The 26,904-nt window shown below is 41.5% G+C and overlaps 1 protein-coding gene across 3 annotated transcripts in view; it reads right to left on the reverse strand.

Annotated features, from left to right (window-relative positions):
• The window catches only part of efl1 (elongation factor like GTPase 1), a 319,698-nt gene that overhangs the window by 143,678 nt on the left and 149,116 nt on the right, over window positions 1-26,904 (reverse strand). For all 3 annotated transcript variants that reach the window (XM_063065853.1, XM_063065850.1, XM_063065852.1), the window contains 2 exons: window positions 15,834-15,994; window positions 9,481-9,613 (listed from right to left, as the gene is read on the reverse strand). In XM_063065853.1, coding sequence (XP_062921923.1) covers window positions 9,481-9,613; window positions 15,834-15,994 — 294 coding nt within the window. The remainder of the gene's footprint in view (window positions 1-9,480; window positions 9,614-15,833; window positions 15,995-26,904) is intronic.

Raw genomic sequence — 26,904 nt, forward strand, 5'->3', positions numbered from 1 at the left:
TTTGTTTATTGCAACCATACCAGAAGTCAGAGAGGACAGAGTGCTATCATCATGAGGCTCAATCGAGATATAGAATTGTGTGTGATATGCATAACTGTGGAAATCAAGTTTAGGCTCTCTAAGGATCTCTCTCAAGGGGAGCATGTATAAGGAGAAGAATTGACCATTTTAAAATCATTGAACATTTTAAGGTTATAAGAAAACTTATTAGAATAATGTAGGTATCGATTTTCAGCGTTTGGATTTCTCTTTGTATGATATTTAAATGAAAAGAAAAACCTGCTGAAAATATCAAATGGCAAACTGAGAATTTAAGGCATCACAGTTTGAAGCGTGCTGAATAACTAAAGACAAATATGAAGTTGTACATTTTATACAAAACAAAACAGTAAAATGAAGTGAGAATTTTAAAGAATTTTAAGAATAGGATTTCAGAGACCTTGAAGTAATGTTTAATGTTGAACATAAGTAAATAAAGCTGAACGTTGGAAAAAAAAACACACACAATTTTGGTCACAAATGGAGTACAGCATAAAACCTAAGCACTCCTTGACCAGTGAGCATCGATGATAATGATTTATGGAATAAGACATTATTCTTACAATAAATACCAAAAAATAGAACAAAAGGAAAACTTTTGTGTCCTTGGTATCTTGGAGAGAGTATGAAAATCATTTAAATTGAAATGGATATGTATTTAACTGGGGAAAAGAGAACAGAGGAAATAACTATTTAATGATGCTACAATCCTTAAAGAGCTGGCATCAGTCCAGGCCAAATATGCCAAATGGCCTCACTCTATGTTACAATATAGCATATGGTAAACATTGTGAACCCTGTCTTTGTAGAAAAGCAACACATTATTCTCAGAAAATTTCATTCTCATTTGGCTCTTCTTATACTCTCCAATGGAGCAATTCCAGCCAAGGCAGGCTTTACGACAAACAAACAAGGTATAGACACCAAACTAGGATGTCAAAACTGCAAAGCCATTAAACCAAGTAATTCATCAACCTGATGCACACAGCAAATTTTTCCTATTAAGCATAGTTTTTGAAAATAAGAGCAATCTCCTGTTTTTCAAGTATTCTGATGGTAAAATGTCCACCTGAGCTGGCTGATAGGCTCTTAATTCAGAATCAGCACTTTCACCAAATATTGATTACACTGAGTTGACAGTACCGAAACAAATCAAGAATAGCTTCGCCATAAACTTCAAGCTTACTTTACCTGAACATATTCTTCTATACTTGTGGGCAAGTGGCCAAATGGTTAAGGCATTCGACTAATGATCTGAAGGTCTCGAGTTCGAGCCCCAGCTGAGGCAGCATGTTGTGTCTTTGAGCAAGGCACTTAATCACACAGTGCTCTGCGACAACAATGGTGCCAAGCTGTGTGGGTCCTAATGCCCTTCCCTTGGACAACATCAGTGTTGTGGAAAGGGGAGACTTACAGCATGGGCAAATGCCAGTCTTCCATACAACCCTGCCCAGGCCTGCGCCCTGGAGAGTGAAGACTTTCCATGCGCAGCTCCATGGTCTCGCAAGACTAATGGATGCCTTAAATTCTTCTATACCTTTCTTCAGTACTTACTTATTTGAATTCCCTTTACACATATCTATCCTCTTTGCCTTGCCCTGGCAGGTTCCAGATTTTAGTGATTGTCCAAGTTAAGGATTATCACATGAATTTCAATCCAGATTTATTGGTAAATATCTTACATTTATATCCTCAATTTCAGACCTGCTCACACATAAAACATCTCCCAACCTCCACCCACTGAAGCCTCTAGTTCTCTCACCCTACCGTTTTATTTTTAAAAAAACAGCTCAAGACTATTTGATCATTGTTGATAGGTACAAGTCCTCTACACTGATTATCATCGTAAATATTTTAGCATTTCTTCAAAAATTTCTATATTCTTGTACCATAGAAACTGGAAATATATGATCAACGTGTGGTCCAACTAATATCATCTGTTTTTGAAACAAAATCAGAATATACCAAAAATAATCAGTTCAGGGAGTGGCATCACTGACCTAAACTTTAATTCAGATTTTCCCTTGAAAGACAATGGCCTACCTGTTAGATGTTTCCAGCATTCTCTTTCTGCTTCAGATTTGATCTTGTGTTACTTGCTTTTGAATTGTTTTACACGTCGTAGATGCCCGGTATGAGCTACCAATATGATGGAAATATACATGATGGAGGTATCCAAGCAACACACACACAAATTGCTGGAGGAACTCAGCAGGCCAGGCAGCAGCTATAGAAAAGAGTACAGTCGATGTTTCGGGCTGAGACTCTTCATAAGCATTGAAAAAAAGTTGAGTCAGAGTAAGAATGTGGAGGGAGGGGAGGAAGAACTACAAGGTGATAAGTGAAACCAGAGGGGGAAGGGGGTGAAGTAAAGAGCTGGGCAGTTGATCGGTGAAAGAGATACAGGGCTGGAGAAGGGGAATCTGATAGGAGAGGACAGAAGGCCATGGAAGAAAGAAAAAGGGTGAGGAGCACCAGAGGGAGGTGATAGGTAGGTAAGTGAGAGGGGAAAATGGGAATGGGGAATGGTGGAGGGGGGGCATTACCAGAAGGCCGAGAAATCGATGTTCATGGCATCAGGTTGGAGATCACCCAGACAGGATATAAGCTGTGCTCCTCTAACCTGAGTGTGGCCTCATCATGATAGTAGAAGAGGCAGTGGATTGATGTGTCGAAATGGGAACAGGAACTGGAATTAAAATGGGTGGCCAATGAAAGATCCTGCTTTTTCAGGCGGATGGAGCATAGGTACTCAGCAAAGCAGTCTCCCAATCTGTGTCGGGTATCACTGTTATACAAGAGGCCACAATGGAAGCACCAGATACAGTAGATGACCCCAACAGACTCACAGGTGCGTGTCGTCTCACCTGCAAGGCCTGTTTGGGGCCCTGAATGGTAGTGAGGGAGGAGGTGTAGCAGCAGGTGTAGCCCTTGTTCTGCTTGCAGGGATAAGTGCCAGAAGGGAGAACAGTGGGGAGGGACAAATGGACAAGGGAGTCACATAGGGAGTGATTCCTGAGGAAAGTAGAAAGTGGGGAGAAGATGTGCTTGGTGCTCGGATCCCATGGAGATGGCGGAAGACTTATGGAGAATTACGTGCTGGACGCAGAGGCTGACAAGGTGATAGGTGAGGACAAGAGGAATCATATACCTGGTAGAGTGGCAGGAGGATGAGGTGAGGGCAGATGTGCTTGATGCGGTTAGAGGGCATCTTCTTAGTTCTAGAATGAAAAGTTTCGTCCTGAGAGCAGATGCGACAGGGACTGAGGAATTGAGAGAAGGGGATGGCATTTCTACAAGTAGGGTGGGAGGAGGTATACATCAGGCAGCTGTGTGAGTCAGTGGGTTTATAATAGACATCAGTAGATAAGCTGTCTCCAGAGACAGAGTCAACGAGACTGAAAAAGGGGAGGAAGGTGTTGGAAATGGACTAAGTTAATCTGAGGGCAGGGTGGAAGTTGGAGGCAAAGTTGTTGAAGTTAACAAGCTCTGCATGGGTGCAGGACACACCACCAATGCAGTTGTTGATGTAGCATAGTTAAAGTTGGGGAGTGATACCAGGGTAGGCTTGGAGCACAGACCATTCCACGTAGCTGACAAACAGGCAGGCATAGCTGGGGCCCATGTGAGTGCCCATGGCTACCCCTTTTGTTTGAAGGAAGTGGGAGGAACCAAAGGCAAAATGATTAAGAATGAGGACGTTCTGCCAGACAAAGGAGAGCAATAGTGAAGGGAAACCGGTTCAGTCCAGTGTCCAGAAAGAAATGGAGAGCTTTGAGGCCTTCCTTTTGAAGCTTTCCAGTAATGCACCCCACATTCACATTTCCCTCTCTCACCTTATCTCCTTACCTGCCTATCACCTCCCTTTGGTGCTCCTCCCCTTTTTCTTTCTTCCATGGCCTTCTGACCTTTCCTATCAGATTCCCCCTTCTCCAGCCCTGTATCTCTTTCATTAATCAACTGCCCAGCTCTTTACATCACCCTTCCCCCCCTTCCGGTTTCACCTATCAACCCATGGTTCTTCTTCCCCTCCCCCACTTTCTTCATCTGACTCATCTTTTTTTCCAGTCCTGATGAAGGGTCACGGCCCGAAATGTCGACTGTACTCTTTTCCATAGATGCTGCCTCACCTGCTAAGTTCCTCCAAGATTTTGTGTGTGGCTTAGATTTCTATCATCTGCAAATTTTCTCGTTTGTGATGGTGGTGGATAAGTGGCTTTTAGACAGACACGCGAATATGGATTACATCCAGGCAAAAAGAGAATAAGTTAAATTTAGCATTGTGTTCAGCATACACATTGTGGGCCAAAGGGTCTGTTCCTGTGCTGTACTGTTCTATGTGCTGACCAATGTTCTTTGGATTTCGTACAAGTTCAATAACCCAAGTAGATTACATCAGAACAGGCTAGCCACCAAAAGCATGGTAGTTTTTAAAATCAGTAGTACTGAAACAGGTAGATCCCCATATAAAATACACCAAGGATTGTCATTTCAGTCCTCATAAGATATTGAAAATACAAAACAAAATTCATCCTGTCAAATTTAATTGAAAAACCAAGCTGGGAAGGTAAGGTACAATCTCCTCGACAAGAACCTGGAAGATTTATGAGTGCCCAATCATAGTGTAAACAGCAACATGCAAGACATTTGAACTGTGAAACAAATAATAAGAGACAAACTTAATCAATGAATGTTACTGAATTGCAGTAAAACTTTTAAGTTAAAAGCTAATTGAAGAATGCAATCAGTTGTAAATGTCTTTATTTTCAAAAGGATTATTTTTATGAGCTATAAACCTTTTCAATTTAATGCAGAGTTCTGATTTCAAGCAGAAAAACCAGTATATCCTTGAGACTCAAGCATGTGAGCATTCAATCTCAAAAAACGCTTCTCAGCTGCTGTGTTGCTGGCTTTATAAAAAGATTTCCATTTCACGAAAGTTGTTTCCCTACAATAAACCTGGTGCCTCACACAAACCGACACATTCAGTAATACGGTTCTAAAAGGGCACAGTGTATTATGATCATCCATTGTTCAGAACATAACAGAATCTTCATTTTCCAAGCCTTTCTTCTAAATTTTATCATGCTATTCATTTGCAATTTTTTCAGCTTATATTTTTTTAAGGATTTTCTGTTTATACTGTATGTGTAGCAGCTACTCAAACAAATCAACACCACATTGAATCTAAGCACGGGTGGGGGGGAGTTAATCCTGTATGACTTGCTTTCCATTAAGTCCAAAAACAAGGTTTCAAAGCTGAAGAAAATATTCAATCCTTTATTAAGAAACTAGCACAACAGGCAATCTTGTTGTATAAAAACTAATGAAACTAAAACTATAACAAAATAACAAAGCTATAACAAAATAAACAGTATTAAATGTACTTAAGGTTTCTTCAACATAATTAAGCATTTAGGCAACTTTAAGTGAAGTTAAACGGTCAACACAGACGATATCATTCCCAGCTGTTTCAAACTCTAACTGACTAAAGACAAAAGTAACTAAAACACTTCGCTTCTACCATCCCCCACCCACGTGACTAACTACCACAGCAAACATAATAAATGCAATATGCAAAATACAATGTGGATAGAAAACAGATAAACGCTCCTACAGTATATGTTATGGAAACCTGGAAAATAGTTGGAAGCATTTTCAGATTGTACAGCCATAACCTATTAGTTAATAATTTATCCAGTTTGGAAGATTTTGTTTAGCCTTTAGCTCTAACTTCTCAGCCTGAGTTGTATGACCAAAAAATGTTACCAAACGATTCGAAACCAATGAATCTATAAAATAAAGTTTACAACTTACTATGTAGCATTATGGGACTGAGCTTTATTGTCAGATTAGTAAAGAATAAGGTCTAAATTCCTAAATTGAACAGCACTCTGTAAAAGCCAGTCTTAGAATTGTGTTCATCATCCAAGACAATAGAAAATCATCCAAATTCTTTAGAATATACAGGGAAGACTTAATGGCATTATTATCCTAATGTTGTAGAAATATGATTTAAAAAGTTTTTAATTTGAAAGGAAAGAACTTTATATGTTAAAAAAAAGATTAGGAAAAATAAAATTAAGGCATCATTATAAAACAAAAATATTTTCAATTCTGACTTCAGAAAATAAATCATGCCAAGGCTGATCTTGAACCATTGAATTTAAAAACATAACAATAGTAGACCACACAGGTCAATGTACCTACTCCAGCAATCAAGATACCAAGCCTGACATTTTACTTCAGCATCATTTTTTATCTTCACCCCATAACCCATTCACATCCAAAAATCTATCATCTTGAATGTCCAGAGCCTTCTTGGGTAGAGAACTCCAATCAATACCTTCCATATGAAGAAATTCATTCTCAGTCTTTGGTGGCTGATTCCTTACTTTGAAACTGTAATCTCACGTTCTAGACATTCCAGCCAGGGTAAGCATCAAGGGAAAGCCCCCACCAGACCCCAGCAAGCCCTGTAAGAATTTTGTAATCTTCCCATAGCTATAATTTCTTCCAAACTCAAGAGTACAGGACAAATTTGGTTAGACTACCTTGATAAAACAAATGCACCATCATTGTAATGAGTCTTCATTGCACCCTCTTTATTAGAAGTATCGTTTCCTTAGGCAGGGGGACCAGATCTAGACAAGAGTATTCCACAGTATTCCCGGTAGGGTCGCACCAGGTCTCATCATTGCAGCAAAAAATTCTTACTCTTGCACACAAATCTTCTTGAAATGAAGGCCTAATTGGCTTCATAATTGCTTGCTCCTCCTGATGTAAATTACTGGTGCTGTGTGTGAATTGCTGGGTCACCAGCACTGAACTATACAGCATCCCAGAGTAGTTGCAGTCTCTCAAACCAAAAATTACATGTTTATTCCTACTGTTCAGTTTTTTTTTATAAAGCAATCTTGAATTGACACCAGTCTACTCTCTGTTCCAGAAGGTATGATTGTTCAATTCTCTTTCATCAAAGGCCTTCTGAGTCCAAATCATATCCATTGCTTCACCTTTAGCTGCCCTCCTAATTATGTCCTCAAAAAAAGCTCCAAAGGATCTGTCGAGCATGTCTTCCCTACATAAATCCATGATAATTCTACTCAATGTTATTATTATTTTCCTGGCTTCATTAATAACAAATTCCAGCATTTTGGAAGCAAAAATTCTCCATTTATTCAGAATATAGTTAGAACAGTGCTGAGGCACTGCTGACATGTATACAAGGAAGTCGTATCTTGTTTCATAAAGAAAAAAAACAAGTGATTGCCTTGCAGACCAATAGTTTAAACTTGTAGAATAATACTTTATTAATGGAAGAGGACTGTCTGCAATAATTTTGAGATTATGTCCTGTTTCTAGCACGATCAAATTATTTACTGTGTTTGTGATTAAGGTTGCTACATAATTAACTAAAGTGTTTGCAGAAGCCAACTAGGGCCATTATTCAAACTTGTGCCTGTATCTTTGTGAGATGGTACAATATATGAAAATAAAATGCTACACTGTCAGAGATGTTTCTTTCCACTAAGAGATTGAGCTGGGTGTCCTTGACTAATGTTACTAAGTGCAACAAGACCATCAAAGTTCAGCCATGTGAATGGCTGCAAATGTGGGACATCCAGGGATACTCTCTCCAAGATTCTATCAATTACTCTGTGGAAAAGTTGCTTTTTGGATCCTCTGCCAGACCAAAGTCAGCAAAGGATTCCAGACCTCATTGATTCCAATAGGGACTGTTGTGCTTCATATAGAGATGCAAAGGAGAGAGGCAAATTACTGTTTAAATTTTATTTTGCTTATTATTAACTATTAAGTTTCTTAGTTAACTGCATTCTAAATAATCTATTTTTGGATTACTTACAGTAATTTTAACAGGTTTTAAAATGTTTCTGCAAGCCACAGCTGTTCCTGCTTAGCTCCACAAAAATGCAGATTGACTTGCCGTGTATTTCCAAAAATGTTCTATTCTTATTTCAGAATTTCTGCACCAGTATTTTTAAAGCCTTTATTCTGTAGGAGCAAGCTCTACATTGTGGATGTAACCCAAGACAGAATTTCACAAGAAAAAACTACTGATAAAATTTTACCAATTCTACAAAAAGACCAGAAGAACTAGGCCATTCGGCCTTTCAAGTCTGCTTCACCATTCCATCATGGCTGATTTATTATCCTTCTCAACTCTATTCTCCAGCCTTCTCCCCATAACCTTTGGTGTCCTGATTAATCAAGAACCTATCAAGCTCCATCTTATATACACCCAATGGCCTGCACAACCTTCTGTGGCAAAGAATTCCATAGATTCACAACCCTCTGAGTAAGGAAATGTTTCTTCATCTCTGTCCTGAATGGATGTCCCTCAATTTTGCGGCTGTGCCCTCTTGTCCTAGATCCTCCCACTATAGGAAACATCCTCTCCACATCAATGATAAGTTTCAATGAGATCATCCCTCATTCTTCTAAACTCCAGGGAGTAGAGGCCCAGAGCCATCAAATGGCTCCTCAAATGCTAATTCTTTCATCTCTGGGATCATTCTTGTGAACCTCCGCTGGATTCTCTCCAATGCCAGCACATCCTTTCTGAGTTAAGGGGCTCAAAACTGCTCATAATAGTCTATGTGCAGTCTGAACAATGCTCTATAGAGCCTCAGCATTATATCCTTGCTCTTGCACTCTAGTCCTCTTGAAATGAATGCTAATACTGTATATGCCTTCCTTACCACTGACTCAGTTTGCAAGTTAACCCTCAGGGAATCCCTCACGAGGATTCCCAAGCCCCTCTGCACATCTGATTTCAGAATTTTCTCCCCATTTACAAAATAGACCACACCTTCATTCTGTCAAACTGCATGATCATGCACTTCCCTGCATTATATTCCACTGACCACTTGCTTGCCCATTCTCCCAATCTGTTCAAGTCCTCTGCATACACCCTGCTTCCTCAACATTATCTATCCTTCCACCTATCTTCATTTCATCTGCAAACTTAGCCACAAATCCATTAGTTCCTTAATCCAAATCACTGACATACTACGTGAAAATAAGGGGTCCGAATACCAACCCGAGGCACACCAGTAGTCTTTGGTAGCCAACCAGTAAAGGTATCCTTTATTCCCACTCTATGTCTCCTGCTAGTCAGCCAAATCTTCTATCTATACTAGCACCTATCCCGTAATACCATGCACTTTTATTTTGTTAAGCAGCCTCATATGCGGCACCTTGTCAAAGGCCTTCTGAAAATCTAAATAAATAACATCCACTGACTCTCCTTTGTCTATCCTGCTTGTTATTTCTTCAGAGAATTTCAACAGATTTGTCAGGCAAGATTTCGCCTTTGGAAAACCATGCTGCCTTTGGCCTATTTTATGACGTGCCTTACTTAAATCCCTTTAAAAGACCTACAAAATGAAGATAGACATTCAGTAATAAAAACCTTACCTAGCACATTGCCAACAGGTACTTCTTGAACATCTTCTAGTTCTTTACCCATTAGCAGATACAAGTCCTCCACTGTACAACAACTCAGATGTGGGATCAATAGGTCTTCACCAGGTGCGTAATTTTCAGGCAACTGAATAGAGGAATATGAATTAACACAAATGAACAATCCACATTTTGTAAAGCAGATTACAATGTAAGTTCTTTGTTATTACTAATTAAAGGCATTTATTGAGAAACGTTAACCATTAAGCTGTTCCATTTCCCAATATCAAATGATGAAACAAACACGCACACCACTATAATCAGATCACATCACATATTAATTCCATTTTTTCCATATTCTCTAACAACAGGGAACTATTTGGTCCATTAAGTCTATGTTTCTTAAAATCATCCCATTTCCTCTCTAAATTGGATACACAAAGGAGTCAGTGGATGCCGTTTACTAGGATGTTCAGAAGGCTTTTGACAAGGTGCAGACATGAGGAGAAAATTCAGAATTAAAGGTACAAAGGGGTCCTCGTGCAAAATTCCCTAAAGGTTAACTTGCAGGTTGAGTTGTTGATAAAGAAAGTAAATGCAATGCCAGCATTCATTTCACGAGGACCACAATATACAAGCAAGGATGTTTTGCTGAGGCTTTATAAGGCTTCTTAAGGCATTAGGAGTATTGAGAGCAGGTTTGGGCCCCTTATGGATGTGCTGGTTCACGAGAATGATCCAGGAAATGAAAAGATTAACACACGAGGAGTGTTTGATGGCTCTGAACCTGTACTTGTTTGAGTTTAGAAGAATGGGGGGGGGGGCAGAGAATCACACTGAAACCAATCAAATATTGGAAGACCCATATAGAGTGGATGTTTCCTATCATGGATCAGTTCAGGAACAGAGGGCACAGCCTCAGAATAGAAGGACCCTTTAGAACATAGGTGAGGAAGTAAATCTTTAGAGGGTGGTGTATCTGTGGAATTCATTTTCACAAGACTGCTGTGAAGGACAAGTCATTGGGTGTATTTAAAATAGAAATTAATATGTTATTGATTAGTAAGGGCTTCAAAGGTTACAGAGAAAGGCAGTAGAATGGAGCTGAGGGGGATAATAAATGAGCCACGATGGAGTGTTGGACGAGACTCAATAGGCCAAAATGCCTAATTCTGCTCCTACGTTTTATTGTCTTATGGTCTAAATTTCTCCCAAGAGTTCCATTAACTCCCCTTAGATTCTTCCAAGTTCCTGTACACAAAAAACAATTAACTTCTCAACTCACAATTTAGGATGTGAGAGGTAATCAGAGTACTTGGGGAAAAAAAACAAATATCACACACACACAGATCAAGATTGAAGCCATATTTAGTGGTATTGAGGCAGAATCAGCAAGGGTATTTTTACATATTTCCTGTGTACTACACAGATTTCCACACTCTGGAGATATTAAACTGGTATTAAAAAGCCTCGCAAATTTGGCATCTTACAACGTAACCTGTATAGCAGCACAGGGCCAAATAGTCTAAAGAGTAGTATTAATGGAGAGCTTTATTTGTTATGTGTACTTTAAACCATCAAAACACACAGTGAAATACATTGTTTGCATCAGGGGTGTGCTGGGGTGTGTAGGTGACCATAGTATGGCTGTTAATGCCCTAGGGTATTTCAAGGAACAGAGATCTTGGTGTAGAAATCCAAAGATTAATCAATGGGATTAGATGGGCATTTGACAGTTTGCAATGACCTGGTGGCCAAAACAGCCCGTTTCTTTGCTTTTTAACAATGGTAATGGCCTCATTTTCAAATAAAAGGCTTTCCAGAGAAACATGCTGACAGGAAAGTGAAAATTCCATTGGCTGATTTCAAAGAGATAATGATGGGTGTAGTGAGTTATTTGGGGAGGAAAAATGGATATAAAGCACTTTGGGACATTCTGAGTTTATGAAATGCCCTTCTTCCTGTATTTATGATAGCCATTTTCCCTTCTGTTTTGTATTTTCATCAAATAGGTCTGGTTCTCCACTTCCCTCCATCAAAACACCAAGACACAAAAGGCTGGAGGAGAGGAATTGAAGAAGACAACTAAAGATAATGTTAACAACAATTTATTTTATTTAGTAATACAATGCGGAGTAGGCCCTTCCAGTCTTTCGAGCCGTGCCATGCAACCCCAACAAACCGGATTAACCCTAACCTAATCACAGGACAATATAGAAAGACCAATTAATTTATCCACTACATCTTTTGGACTGTGGGAGGAAACAGGGGCACACGGGAAAATCCACGCATCGCATGGGGAAGATGTACAGACTCCCTACAGAATGCCACCAGAATTGAATTCCAAACTACGGAACACCCCAAGCTGTAATAGCATCACGCTAACCGCTACACTACTGTGGCAGTAATAATGCATCATTAAAATGGACAGCCTACAGCAATATCCTGGAGATTAATACTACAAGAGATGAGCTCCCAGTAAATGTGGCAGTGCCCATAAAAAATTTTTTGTCGTGATCAACAACTAATTAGAAAACAAAGTGGCATCTTTCCCAAGAATAAACAACTCAAAGTATCCAAGAGAAGGCTTTATGGAAATGAGTCCAATCAATGGCAAATATATACTAAAGAGTCCATTAATGTTGGCAAAACCCACTATATGCAATGTAACCCGCTCCTCACTAAAATCATATATCAAACTCCTTCATAAGTAAAGGGCCCAGGTAACCTCTCTAATGCTACAGTGAGAAATCACATTATGATAGATGACAGATCATAGGCAGCCAGCTAGAATGAACCTGAGGCCAAGAAGTCAATGACTACTGTGAGTTTGACTTCCACCATGACAGACACGCAGGCCCAAAAGAATGACTTAAGGTCATACTTCAATGACGATATTATTTAAAAACCTTAGCCTGCATAGACAGGCAACATGAAGAGATCAAGGCAGACCCTTGCATTTCCAACAACATATATCAGGAGGATAAGCACATATGGACAGTTCTGTGTCCCCTGCCCTGAGGTCCTTGACCCTCCCAGTGATGCTCAGTCCATTTAAAAAGCACTGCCAACATATGGTCTTTGAAACACACCTTAAACCACGAATGCACACAAAGTGATAATGTCAAGGTCAAGTCCTTAAATATGCAAGAGTCATATTGTTGTTCAGGTAACACTAGTGAAAAATATTCCAGAGGTGTTTAACCTTTCACCAGTTTTCCAGTAATACATTTAACCATTGCAAAATTTTCTAGTTTTTTTTCTCCAGTAGTATAGTACTGCGCAAAAGATTCTGTAAACTACAGATGCTTTCAAAAATAATGAAAAGTTTCTAAATATCAAAACAAATTACTATAAAGAGCAATAAACAGTATTTGGTGTGGCCACCCTTTGCCTTTAAAACGGCAACAGTTCTCTGAGGTACCCTGCTGTGTCGTTACATAGGTACACTGCCGTGTCGTCATATAGGAAAATCGGCTGGTAGGTTACTCCAAGCATTTTGCCCCAGTTCTTCTGCAGAATTTGGCTGTCTCGCTTGCTTCTGTCTCTCCAGGTAATCCCAGATTGATGATGTTGAGATCAGGGCTCTGTGGAAGTCATACCATCTGAAACCACATGAAAAATCTCCGGTGCCTAAGACTTTTGCACAGTACTGTATGTCTATTGATTTATGGACTTAGTTGAAGATGGACTGTTTCCTGATCCCAGATACTAAATTATTTAATGCCAATTTCCTGGGTTTGTTATATAAAGTTTAATGGCGATTTATGATACACCCTGTCCAAAACATTTTGTCAAGCAATAAACCCTCAATTGAAACTAGCTGTTACTGTAACTATGAAAATGGACAAGGGAGAGCCAGTGGATGCAGTATACCTGGACTTTCAGAAAGCCTTTGATAAAGTCCCAAATAGGAGATTAGTGGGCAAAATTAGGGCACATGGTATTGGGGGCAGAGTACTGACATGGATTGAAAATTGGCTGGCTGACAGAAAACAAAGAGTAGCGATTAACGGCCCCCTTTTGGAATGGCAGGCGGTGACCAGTGGGGTACCGCAGGGTTCAGTGCTGGGACCGCAGCTGTTTACAATATATATCAATGATTTAGATGAGGGAATTAAAAGTAACATTAGCAAATTTGCCGATGACACAAAGCTGGGTGGCAGTGTGAAATGTGAGGATGATGTTATGAGAATGCAGGGTGACTTGGACAGGCTGGGTGAATGGGCAGATGCACGGCAGATGCAATTTAATGTGGATAAACGTGAGGTTATCCACTTTGGTGATAAGAACAGGAAGGCAGATAATTATCTAAATGGAGTCAAGTTAGGAAAAGGGGAAGTACAACAAGATCTAGGTGTTCTTGTACATCAGTCACTGAAAACAAGCATGCAAGTACAGCAGGCAGTGAAGAAAGCTAATGGCATGCTGGTCATCATAACAAGGGGAATTGAGTATAAGAGCAAAGTGGTCCTTCTGCAGTTGTACAGGGCCCTGGTGAGACCACACCTGGAGTACTGTGTGTAGTTTTGGTCTCCAAATTTGAGGAAGGACATTCTTGCTATTGAAGGAGTGCAGCGTAGGTTCACAAGGTTATTCCCGGGATGGCGGGACTGTCATATGTTGAAAGATTGGAGCGACTGGGCTTGTATACTCTGGAATTTAGAAGACTGAGACGGGATCTTATTGAAACATATAAGATTATTAAGGGATTGGACACGCTGGAGGCAGGAAGCAGGTTCCCGCTGATGGGTGAGTCCAGAACCAGAGGGCATAGTTTAAGAACAAGGGGTAGGCCATTTAGAACGGAGTTCAGGAAAAACTTTTTCACCCAGAGAGTGGTGGATATATGGAATGCTCTGCCCTAGAAGGCTGTGGAGGCCAAGTCTCTGGATACTTTCAAGAAAGAGATGGATAGAGCTCTTAAGGATAGCGGAATAAAAGGCTATGGGGTTAAGGCAGGAACTGGATACTGATTGTGGATGATCAGCCATGATCACAGTGAATGGCGGTGCTGGCTCAAAGGGCCGAATGGCTTACTCCTGCATCTATTGTCTGTTGTTCATTTTATACCACTGGACTCAAGAAGACGTTGCAATAACCCTTCTTACTTTCCTTAGATTGCCTCTATTTATTTTTAAATTTGTGCACCTTAAGGAATGGTATTTTGCTTTTTGATGTCCTCATTTGAAATCCTTTCAGTATTGCTTATTCAGCTCTCCTTTTTTGCTGCCGACCCCACCCACCTCTGATGTGATTAAATTCTTAGTGGGGGAAGATTAGGGAAGTGAAAGGCTGGTTTTATCTCATCAACAAAAGTTCCAATAAAACTCTTAAGGGCCGGAAGTATCAATATTTCAAATTTTTCTCCAGATTTTAGAGATCAATGACCTAATCCTGAAGATTTGGGGAAATCTACGGTAGTCCTCGGAATACTAGTTGCTCTAAATGCAATATATCAAGAACTCCTCAATAACATGCCTTTATGATAGAAATCCCATCCATTGCCCCCATCTTAAATTGATAGAATCAGTTTCCCCCAATTTACAGGCTGCTGAGCAGACAATATCCTTCTGACATTTCAAGCCATTGGTCATGACCAATGACGCCGGTGCATCACCTTGCTTAAAATGTTATTTCTAAAACATACTGTACTTCTTAAGAATACAGGAACACAAGAAGCAGGCCAATGGCCCTTGTGAACATTTAACAAGATAATAGCTAATCTAATCCTAACCTCAATTACATTTTCCCTCTCTCTGGCTCTATACCTTGAATTTCAATTTATGACAGTCTCCACATTCAATATATTCAATGTTCCCTTACCATACCTTTCTGAGGTTCAGAAATCCAAAGAGTCATGATTCCTAAAGAGGAAACTCCTCTTCAATCCATCTAAAATGGATGACTTTTATTCTGAAACTATAAGCCCTGGTTCCAGATATTCCTCTCAGCATCCATCCAGTTAATCCCCCTCAGAATTTTTATATCTTTTAGTAAGATCATCTCTAATTCTTTTGATTTTCAGTTAGAATAGGTCCACTCTTCTCACCATTTCTTTATATGTCAACTCCTTCAATCCAGGAATTGTCCTTTGGGCTTCTGTTTTACATTGATTCCAATGTAGTACAGTATGTCATTCCCCAAATAAGGAGATCAAAACTGAATGTAGTACTCCATGTGCAGACTCACCATCTTCTTGTAAAGTTGCATCAATATTTTCCTAGTTCTCTTGCTGCCTTTAACAATAAAGGATAACTCAAATCCCTGTCCAACCTTTAAATGCACTTTGCACCAATATACTGACACAGTATCCATCCTGAATGGATGTCTCAGAGCCACTCATCCGAATACTGACATATACGCACCTTGGCTAAAGCCTCTGAAGGGTCATATTTTGGGCCTAGCACATACAACTTTTGCCCTCTGCGGATTGTTCCACTGTATACCCTGGCAAATGCAATGAAGTGGTCTTTCTGTTCACTTTCCTGTTGTTCTGCCTGTTCCATCTGGTTTGGTACCTGGATGTCTTCAAAGGAATTAAAATAAAGATGTACAGTTATATAACTTCCTTCCCTATGAGAATAATAGCAAACAAAAATATTATAAAATATAACTTTGGAGAGACGTACAATTTAAAATATAGCAACTCAATTGATCACCACAATAAATAGATTCCTTCAGTGATTTTCAAATGAATCAGATGTACACACCATTTTATACTGAAGTGGTCAATGTGATAAGCCCAAAATATATCATATCAAAAGACTGCGCTCACAGAAAGGACCCGTTAACACAGAACTTACAACAAAATGTTACACTGACCCAGTATTTGTCCTCCCCAGGTTACTTATGGATAGCTAGTACATATGAGGAAGCATTCGGGAGAATGGCAGGATGGCTTCACCAGGTGTTGTGTGTTATGCCTGTGCACAACTATATATATAGTAAATAAGAGACATGGGAGATGGCTTTAATTGGTGTATTCACATTGCAGCGAGAGCAAGAGAGAACAATCTGCATGCATAGACAACAGATGTAGGGCTGGGGTGGGGGGCATTGCTCTAAAAGAAATAGATCCATACATCACACTTCCTTTCCCTTTAGGTTAATGCAACATAAAACTGTATATGTACAAAACATTAAATTTCCCTTTCATAAATCCATATTCCAAATAAACATGCTTTCACAGTAACAGTCCATAACTAACTTCACTATTCCAAAGGTTCAGTTTTTTAGGTGGAACACTGTTCCTTTCAGGACAGAGCCTATGAAGCTGTGGACTGGCATCAGGTTTGGCAGGTGTCTTGTCAACAATAATGTTCGTGTCATGCCTCTGGACCTGTGGAGTGGCATCAGGCTTGGTAGGTGAGGTGGCTTCTCTAAGACAACGTTCTTGGTTTACGATGTTATGTTGCTGTCACTGACATTATCACCGAGAGGTAAGTCCGGGGACTGTAATGTTCATCAAGTTGGATGCAGTTGACTCAGGTATGTTATTCAATTGAGCATCCAGTATCTAGTCCACATGACATCTCCATGTCTGACCTCCAACATCCACCGATTACATCTGTGGTCCAGTTCTTCCAGCTATCCTACCAGGTGTCCACATGTCTTCTCAGTAATCACACACTAGGATCTCCTGGCCAATCTCAAGTTTCTTGCTGCTTTACTTGGCAACTGTCTGAACTGTTTATTTTGTATTTCCCTCCAGAGGTCTGGTTTCAGGAGGTCTATGCAAGCTCTCAGAGTCCTGCTCATGAACAGCATTGCAGTGCATGATTTGTCATCATATGAGTAGAGCTCCGATACACAAAAAAGGACGGTGTTCTTCTTATGTTGTAGAGAAAAGTTCTCATTGTATATCGCTTTAATGGACTTCATTGCTGGGAAGTGAGGAGCTCACTTGAAATGTCTGATGCCATTTTTCTTCATGACCAGTCTGAATTCTTCTGATATGTATTGTGGTCCGTTGTCACGCACGATTTGTTCTGGTAAGCCGTTTATAGTGAAGACAGTCCTCAGAGCGGAGAAAGTCTTTGCTGAGGTGGTTGGCTTAATTTGTATAACATTTGACCTCTTCAACTGAGCATCCACAGCAATCAGAAACATGGAGTCCATGAATGGCCCAGCAAAGTCAATATATACTCTTAGTCATGGTGATAACAGCCACTCCCACGGGTGTAACGGTACCTGTGGGGGTGCATTCTGAACTTTCTGGCATCCTGAACAACTTTTGGCCAAGTCTTCAATCTGTTTATCTATTCCCAGCCACCACACGCAGCTCCGGGTGAGACTCTTCATCTTGACTGTATCCAGGTGTCCTTCTGTGGTGTGCAGTTTACAGTGAACCACAACACAAGATCCACACATCAGTGTTCTTTGACATACAGACAGTTGGTCTCATCTCACCGAGAACTCTGGAAACATAGGGTTACCATGAGCTGGCCATCCTTGTATGGTGATGTCACAGACTTTTGACAACGTCAGGACATTCCGTGTTTCCCTTAGTATTTCAGGATTTGTTGCCAACAACTGGTCACCAACGCGATAAGGAACACTTTTGCTGGGTCACAATAAGAAGCCTTTTCTCCTTCAGTTGCCAATAGTGGAAGATGTGACAAGCCATCAGCATTGTGGTGTTGTTTGGTACTCTTGAATTCTACATCATAAAAGTGAGCTCCTAGGAATAGCACCCTACACTGTAACCGGGGTGGGGGCAGTCGTCATCAGAATTCCCTTCCTGGGTTTGAAAATGGACACAAGGGGCTGGTGATCCATCACTAGTGTATACTTCTGTCCGTAGAGGTAGTGGCGGAATCTACTTATTCTAGAGTAAGAACTAAACTAAGGGCCTCTCAGTCAAGCTGTGCGTAGTTGCATTCTGCGCTCATCAGTGATCTTGAAGTAAACACCATCGGGTGTTCAGATCCATCTTTCATAATGTGTGACAAACAGCTACAATTCCATAAGGGGGTGCATCGCACACCAGTCTAATGGGTGGGGATGGGTCATAATGGGTGAGCAATTCATCATTATTCATCTCTTTGTTTCCTTGAATGTTTTTTCATACCTTTCTGACCATTCCAACTTTGCCCCGGTCTGTTTGTGTTCGTCCATCGTCGACGTCGATGAGGACCTCAACACCATTATGATGGTGTTGAGACCAGCGCGTAATTTGGATTTAAGTGAGGGAGAGTTGCACAGTGTCAGCCTCCTCTCTCTTCCCAATTCCCACCTGGATCCAGTGGCAAGATAGAGTCGAAATGGCTGGAGATGGGCTAGGCGCAGTGGATGACCAGGACGTCTTCTGTGTCTTGTCCTGCTCTACACGTTCCAGGACGCTTGCAGAGACCGCCTTCTTGACCGTTGGACCTTCCATAGGTCTCATCCGCTCAATCTGCCAGAGTCTGTCTTCACATGCTGGGATACAGTGCACTGTCTGTTACAGTGCATTTAATGGATGCAGCACTGAAGCAATGCTTGGGAAAAACCTGCGGTAGTGGTTTACAAGGCCCAAGTATGACCTGAGTTGTGACATATTTTCCAGTTTGAGTGCCTGTAGCACTGCTTCAAACTTCTCTTGCAACTCATATGAGGCATGCTTATCAATGACATGTCCACAATATGAGAGTTTACTTCTCTTTCTTTGTACGCAAACCTTACTTACTCAGCTTGGTAAACACTTTACCAAGGTCATGGAGGTTCTCTTTATCACTTTTGCCAGTCATGATGATGTCATCAAGAGAACACTGTGTTCCTGGGATATCTTGGAACATTTGGTCCACTGCTCTTTGCCAAATTGCTGGAGCTGATGTGATGCCAAAGACGAGACGATTATACTGGAATTGTCTCTTGTGAGTGTTCATTGTGAGGAACTTCCTGCCTGACTCCTCAATCTCCATTTGCAGATAGGCTTGCAAAAAATCAATCTTTGAAAACCTCTCCTTTCCTGCCAAAGATGCAAAAATGTCTTCTATTCATGGCAGGGGATACTGCACAGTACGCAACACCAGGTTGATGCATAGAACATAGAACATAGAATAGTACAGCACAGTACAGGCCCTTCGGCCCACAATGTTGTGCCGACCCTCAAGCTCTGCCTCCCATATAAGCCCCCACCTTAAATTCCTCCATATACCTGTCTAGTAGTCTCTTAAACTTCACTAGTGTATCTGCCTCCACCACTGACTCAGGCAGTGCATTTCACGCACCAACCACTCTCTGAGTAAAAAACCTTCCTCTAATATCCCCCTTGAACTTCCCACCCCTTACCTTAAAGCCATGTCCTCTTGTATTGAGCAGTGGTGCCCTGGGGAAGAGGCGCTGGCTATCCACTCTATCTATTCCTCTTATTATCTTGTACACCTCTATCATGTCTCCTGTCATCCTCCTTCTCTCCAAAGGGTAAAGCCCTAGCTCCCTTAATCTCTGATCATAATGCATACTTTCTAAACCAGGCAGCATCCTGGTAAGTCTCCTCTGTACCCTTTCCAATGCTTCCACATCCTTCCTATAGTGAGGTGATCAGAACTGGACACAGTACTCCAAGTGTGGCCTAACCAGAGTTTTATAGAGCTGCATCATTACATCGCGACTCTTAAACTCTATCCCTCGACTTATGAAAGCTAACACCCCATAAGCTTTCTTAACTACCCTATCCACCCGTGAGGCAACTTTCAGGGATCTGTGGACATGTACCCCGAGATCCTTCTGCTCCTCCACACTACCAAGTATCCTGTCATTTACTTTGTACTCTGCCTTGGAATTTGTCCTTCCAAAGTGTACCACCTCACACTTCTCCAGGTTGAACTCCATCTGCCACTTCTCAGCCCACTCCTGCATCCTATCAATGTCTCTCTGCAATCTTTGACAATCCTCTACACTATCTACAACACCACCAACCTTTGTATTGAGTACAAACTTGCCAACCCACCCTTCTACCCCCACATCCAGGTCGTTAATAAAAATCACGAAAAGTAGAGGTCCCAGAACAGATCCTCGTGGGATACCACTAGTCACAATCCTCCAATCTAAATGTACTCCCTCCACCACCACCCTCTGCCTTCTGCAGGCAAGCCAATTCTGAATCCACCTGGCCAGACTTCCCTGGATCCCATGCCTTCTAACTTTCTGAATAAGCCTACTGCGTGGAACCTTGTCAAATGGCTTACTGAAATCCATATAGATCACATCCAGTGCACTACCGTCATCTATATGCCTGGTCACCTCCTCAAAGAACTCTATCAGGCTTGTTAGACACGATCTGCCCTTCACAAAGCCATGCTGACTGTCCCTGATCAGATCATGATTCTCCAAATGCCTATAGATCCTATCTCTAAGAATCTTTTCCAACAGCTTTCCCACCACAGACGTAAGGCTCAATGGTCTATAATTACCCGGACTATCCCTACTACCTTTTTTGAACAAGGGGACAACCTTGCCCACCTTGAAAAGCTCCAGCCTTCTCATTCTTGATCACCGAGACAATGGGCGTGGTCCAATCACTCCTTTCAACCTTGGAGAGAATTCCAGATGTCTCCAAGTTCTGCAGTTCAGCACTCACTTTAGGATGAAGTGCGCAAGGCACTGGACACGCTTTATGGAATACTGATGTTGCTGTTTCATCCAGTTTAATTCTGGGCTTTACGCCTTTGAGTTTACTAATCCCCTTCTCAAACACCTTCTCAGTAGCATTAAGCAGCTGTGTCAGTATCTGGTTAGTGCTACCATTTGGTCTGCTGTTGTCTGTTGATGCCACACCGAAAGCTCTGGTTGAATGCCAGTCCAGCTGGATTTTTCTCAACCATTCACATCTGAAAAGTACTGGCTCTAACTGCTGTGTTTGGCCTCCATACATCACTTTCACTTTGCCTTTGGGGACATTTTTTTTGCCTGTGTAGGTCTTTAGCGTCACTGAGGTCTTCTCTAATGGTATCTTAGAAAAGAGTCTGTTGCAGTCAACTTCTGGAATTATAGACAAAGTTGATCCTGTATCAAGCTCCATTTTCAGTTTTACACCAGACACATCTATTGTGATCCAGAAGATTTTCTGATCTATTTCAGTTATACTATGCAGTTCTAGGTATGACAGATCACCTTTGTCAGACTCTATGTTGTCTGATTCTGTTTTATATTCGGTAACTTTATGCATTTGTTTAGTTTTGTATTTGAGACTTTTCACTCGGTTGTGATTTTTTTTGCCTGACACATTCTCTCTATGTGACCTTGTCTGTGACACTTTCTGCAGATGTTTTTTTGAAACAACAGTCATTTGTATCATAGGAGGATTTGCCACATCAACAACATCTTTGGATTTTTGCACCTTTCAGGGACATTTGACATTCTTGCTTTTCTATAGTTCTGCTGCATCTTTTGCTGCAGTCTATAACGATATTGCAATGGTCAATGCCAATTCTAAAGTTAAGTCTCTATCAGCCAGTAGCCTCATTTGAGTGCTTTGACTATGCATGCCACATTCAAACCTGTCCCTTAATGCATCAGAAAATCTATCTCTAAAGTCACAGTACTGGGAAAGTTTGCACAGTACTAGAATGTACTCAGAAATGCTTTTCACTTTTGACTGATTCCTTTTGTAAAATCTAAATCTCTCAGCTATTGCCAGCGGTTTAGGGCTCAAGTGATTTTGTAAAATTATAATAATTTCATCAAACTTGTTGGCTTTTCAGCAGTTACTAGGTTATGTAAGAGACTGTACATCCTTGCATCCATTAAGCTAAGAAGTGTAGGGGCTTTCTTTTGCTCCTCCGTGTTGCTTGCATTACAATACAATTCCAGTCTCTTAATACACAACTCTCAGCCTTCATTAGCACTATCAAATTCGTCAACTTTCCTGATTGAAGCAATCACTACGTTATTTTCACTTAAAATTCAGCGCGCCTGTTACTCATGCGTTCCTTTGTTAACCTCAGTGACGGCTTTCTCATACAGTTTAACTCTCGCTGTTTTATCCCATTATAGTGTCATAAGTGTTGGTGCAGTTCATGATATTTACTGACATTCAGGTTTGTACTCATTGCCAACTTGTGTCTGTGCACTGCTACGCATCAATTAAATTAAAACACATACATGGGCGATGGATTTAACTGGTGTATTCACACTGCAGCAAAAGCAAGAAAGAACAATGGGCATGCATAGACAACGACGCTTGCACAGACAACAGATCAATATGTGGTGCTAAAGGGGGAGGGGGTCATTCCTGTGAAGGAAATAGATCTGACGAAGGGTCTCAGCCTGAAACATCGACTGCACCTCTTCCTAGAGATGCTGCCTGGCCTGCTGCGTTCACCAGCAACTTTTATGTGTGTTGAAGGAAATAGATCTATACATTACACTGTAAGCTACCAAAATCTTTCAATGTATGAAAACAATGAATTTTCATGAACAACACACACAAAATGCTTGAAGAACTCAGCTAGCCAGGCAGCATCTACGGAAAAAAGTTCAGGTCAAAACTCTTCAGCAGGACTGGAGAAAAAAAGCTGAGGAGTAGATTTAAAAGGTGGGGTAGAGGAGAGAGAAACACCAGGTGAGAATTAAAACAAAGAGCTGGGAAGTTGATTGGTGAAAGAGACAGAAGGCCATGGAAGAAAGGAAGAGGGAGGAACACCAGAGGCAGGGGATAGGCAGGCAAGGAGATAGGCTGAGAGAGGGAAAAGGGGATGGGAAATGGTGAAGCAGTGGGGGGGGGGGGGGGCAATACCAGAAGTCTGAGAAATCGATGTTCATACCATCAGATTGGAGTCTACCCAGACAGAATATAAGGTGTCATTCTTCCAACCTAAGTGAGGCCTCATCATGACAATGGAGGAGGCCATGGATGGACATACCGGAACGGGAATGGGAAATGGAATTAAAATAGGTGGCTACTAGGAGATCCCACTTGTTCAGGCGGATGGAGCATAGATGCTCGGCAAAGCAGTCTCCCAATCTATGGCGGTCTCACCGATGTACAGGAGGCCACACCAGGAGCACCAAACACAGTAAATGACGCCAACAGACTCACAGGTGAAGTGTCGCCTCACCTGGAAGGACTGTTTAGGGCCCTGAATGGTAGTGACGGAGGAGGTGTAGAGGCAGGTGTAGCACTTGTTCTGCTTGCAAGGATAAGTGCCAGGAGGGAGACCAGTGGGGAGGGATGAATGAATAACGGAGTCTTGTAGGGAGTGATCCCTGTGGAAAGCAGGAAGTTGGGGTGGAGTGGGGGAAGATGTACTTGGTGATGGGATCTAGTTGGAGGTGGTGGATGTTTCGGAGAATTATGTGCTTGGGTACAGAGGCTGACAGGGTGGTAGGTGAGGACAAGAGGAGCTCTAACCCTGGTAGGGTGGCGGGAGGATGGGGTAAGAGCAGACCTGCGTGAAATGGAAGAGATGCGGTTGAGGGCAGCATTGATGGTGGAGGAAGGGAAGGGAAGTCCCTTTCTTTGAAAAAGGCGGACATCTCCTTCATCCTAGAATGAAAAGACTCATCGTGAGAGCATATGCGGCAGAAATGGAGGAAATGAGAAAAGGAGTTGCTGTTTTTACAAGTAGCAGAGTGGAACGAGGTGTAGTCAAGGTAGCTGTGAGAGTCCGTGGGTCTGTCATATCTCCGGAGATAGAGACAGTGAGATTGAGAAAGGGAAGGGAGGTGTCGGAAATGGACAGGTAAAATTTGAGGGCAGGGTGGAAGTTGGAGGCAAAGTAGATGAAGTTCTCGAGTTCAGCACAGGTGCAGGAAGCAGCACCAATGCAGTGGTTGAAAAAGCGTAGGAAAAGTGCAGGACAATCACCAGTGTAGGCTTAGAACATAGACTGTTCCACTTAGCCAACAAACAGGCAGGCATAGCTGGGACCCTGAAGGAAGTGAGAGGAGCCAAAGGAGAAATTATTTAGAATGAGGACAAGTTCCGCTCGGCAGAGAAGAGTGGTGGTGGAGGGGAACTGGTTAGGTCTGGTGACCAGATAAAAACAGAGAGCTTTAAGGCCTTCCTGGTGGGGGATGGAGGTGTATAGGGACTGGACATCCATAGTAAAAAAAAAAGATGATGGGGGCTAGGGAACCTGAAATCCTTGAAAAGATCAACAGCATGCGAGTTGTCATAGATGTAGGTAGGAAGAGACTGAACTAGGGGGGGATAAAACAGAGACGAGGTATGCTGATGAGAGTTCAGTGGGCAGGAACAAGCTGAAGCAATGCATCTACTTGGACAAGCGGGTTTGTAGATCTTGGGTAGGAGGTAGAAATGGGAGGTGCGGGGTGCAGGAACTATAAGGTTGGTGGCAGTGGATGGGAGATCTCCTGAATTTTCATAAAGCCAGCTGGTGTCCACTCTTCCTGCATCCTTACACTTGCCTATCACCACTCTTGTTTATTTCCGATTTATGTGTGGTTCCAATTATAAACAGTTCTCAGGAATGCCAGTCTCCCAAAAACTTCTTCATATGTACTGTCATACCTGGGAACTTTCTATACTTCTGCATTTTTGATGATCATTTACTATTTAATATTTGTCTACTGTCATATTTTAGTAGGCACTTTTGTGGCACTGTAGTATCTACATAATTCAACTCCGCTACCAGCAGATACCAACAATATTTTATAAATATTTCTTAAGTTAATTTATAGACAAATGTAGTACTAAGAAATGTAGTATCAAGTTCTGCAGGTAATATGTAAACTACCTCTTCATTAGAAGAACTATTAATGAACTATGAGATTTTAATTGGTCATCGCTAGGAATTAACAGTCCTGGATAAAATCAAGGTCAAACATTCATTCACCATTAATTATTATTGTATTTCCCAGATTATAACAAGATCCACACTTCAGTTAAGAGTAGTTTTACAAATACCTGCAAGGGAAACAAGAGGCACAATATAAATCTAAGTCTCCTATTAATTGTGGAATCAAAGTATGATCTATTTTTAACAATAATTCAGTAATTAACTCTGTATTTCAAAATTAAACCATGTACTTTGACAAAACTGTCTACAAATTGAACCATGTAAATAATTCTGCAGCAACACAAACTACTCGTTGATTGGAGTACTGCACAGATGCAACAAAACCATTCCCATAAGGGAATTCCCGTAATTCCAACGAAGATTGTCGACAGGAAACACAGTCTCTATAAAAGAGAGGTAGTGCCTAGCAAGAGTGGTCATCGTGGAAGCCGTCATCATTGGAGTAGCTTGAGGCAGAGTAGTAAGGTTTTGGCTCAACAGGGCTTCGGCAAGAACAGCTGGAGGTAAGGTAAGTAGGTAACTTCATTCCTCATTTCTTACTTAAATTTTGAGAGAATAGAGAGTATGTCTACAGAACCAGTGTTCTGTTCTGGGTGTCAGATATTGGATTTCCAGGAGGCTCCAAGCCTCCCCAGTGGCCACATCTACACCAGGTGTATCAAGATGCAGCTCAATGACCTTCAGCTTGTTAGGGAAAGTGAGGAGGTGATAGACAGGAGCTACAGGAGACAGATACATGGGTGACTGTCAAGAGAAGGAAGGGAAAACGTCAGATAATGCAGAGCACTCCTGTGGTTGCCCCCTCAATAATGAGTACTCCATTTTGAGTACCGTTGGGGGTACAACCTAATTGGGGGAAGCAACAGCAGCCGTACCTATGGCACTGAATCTGGCCTTGTTGCTCAGAAGGATAGGGAATTGAAGAGGATGGCAGCAGTTATAGGAGATTCTATAGTCAGCAGGACAGATAGGCGATTCTGTGGGTGCGAAAAGGGAACAGGGCTGGTAGTTTCCCTCCCAGGTACCAGAGTCCAAAACGTTTCTGGAAGTGTTCACAATATCCTGAAAAGGGAGGGTGAGCAGCCAGAAGTCGTGGTACATACTGGTACCAATGACAGAGGAAGAAAAAGGGAGGAGGTCCTGAAAAAAGAATATAGGGTGTTAGGAAGGAAGCTGAGAAGCAGGACCTCAAAGGTAGTAATCTCAGGATTGTTGCCTGTCCCACACAACAGCGAGGATAGGAGGAGAATGAGGAGGCTGATAAATGCATGGCTGAAGAAGTGGAGCAGGGGGCAGGGATTCAGATTTCTGGATAATTGGGACCTGTACAAAAGAGATGGGTTGCACTTGAATCCAAGGGGGACCAATATTCTTGTGTATAGATTTACAAGTGCTGTTGGGAGTGTTTAAAACTATTACGGCAGGGGGATGGGAACCAGTATGATAGAAATAAGAATGAGCCAGCAGGTTTACAAGTAGATGATGGATGTAATATGAATGTAAAGAAGAACAAGCCAGTAACTGGGTACAAATGCAGACAGAGCATAGAGTTACCACAGAGGCAAAATTCAAAAGGGCGAGGAATGCAGGACTGAAAGTGCTGTATTTAAATACGCATAACATTTGAAATAAGGTGGACAAACCTGTAGCGCAATTAGAGATTGGTTGGTATGACACTGTGGGCATCACT

This window comes from Mobula hypostoma, chromosome 13 (assembly GCF_963921235.1).
Source record: "Mobula hypostoma chromosome 13, sMobHyp1.1, whole genome shotgun sequence".
NCBI classification, from domain to species: Eukaryota; Metazoa; Chordata; class Chondrichthyes; order Myliobatiformes; family Myliobatidae; genus Mobula; species Mobula hypostoma.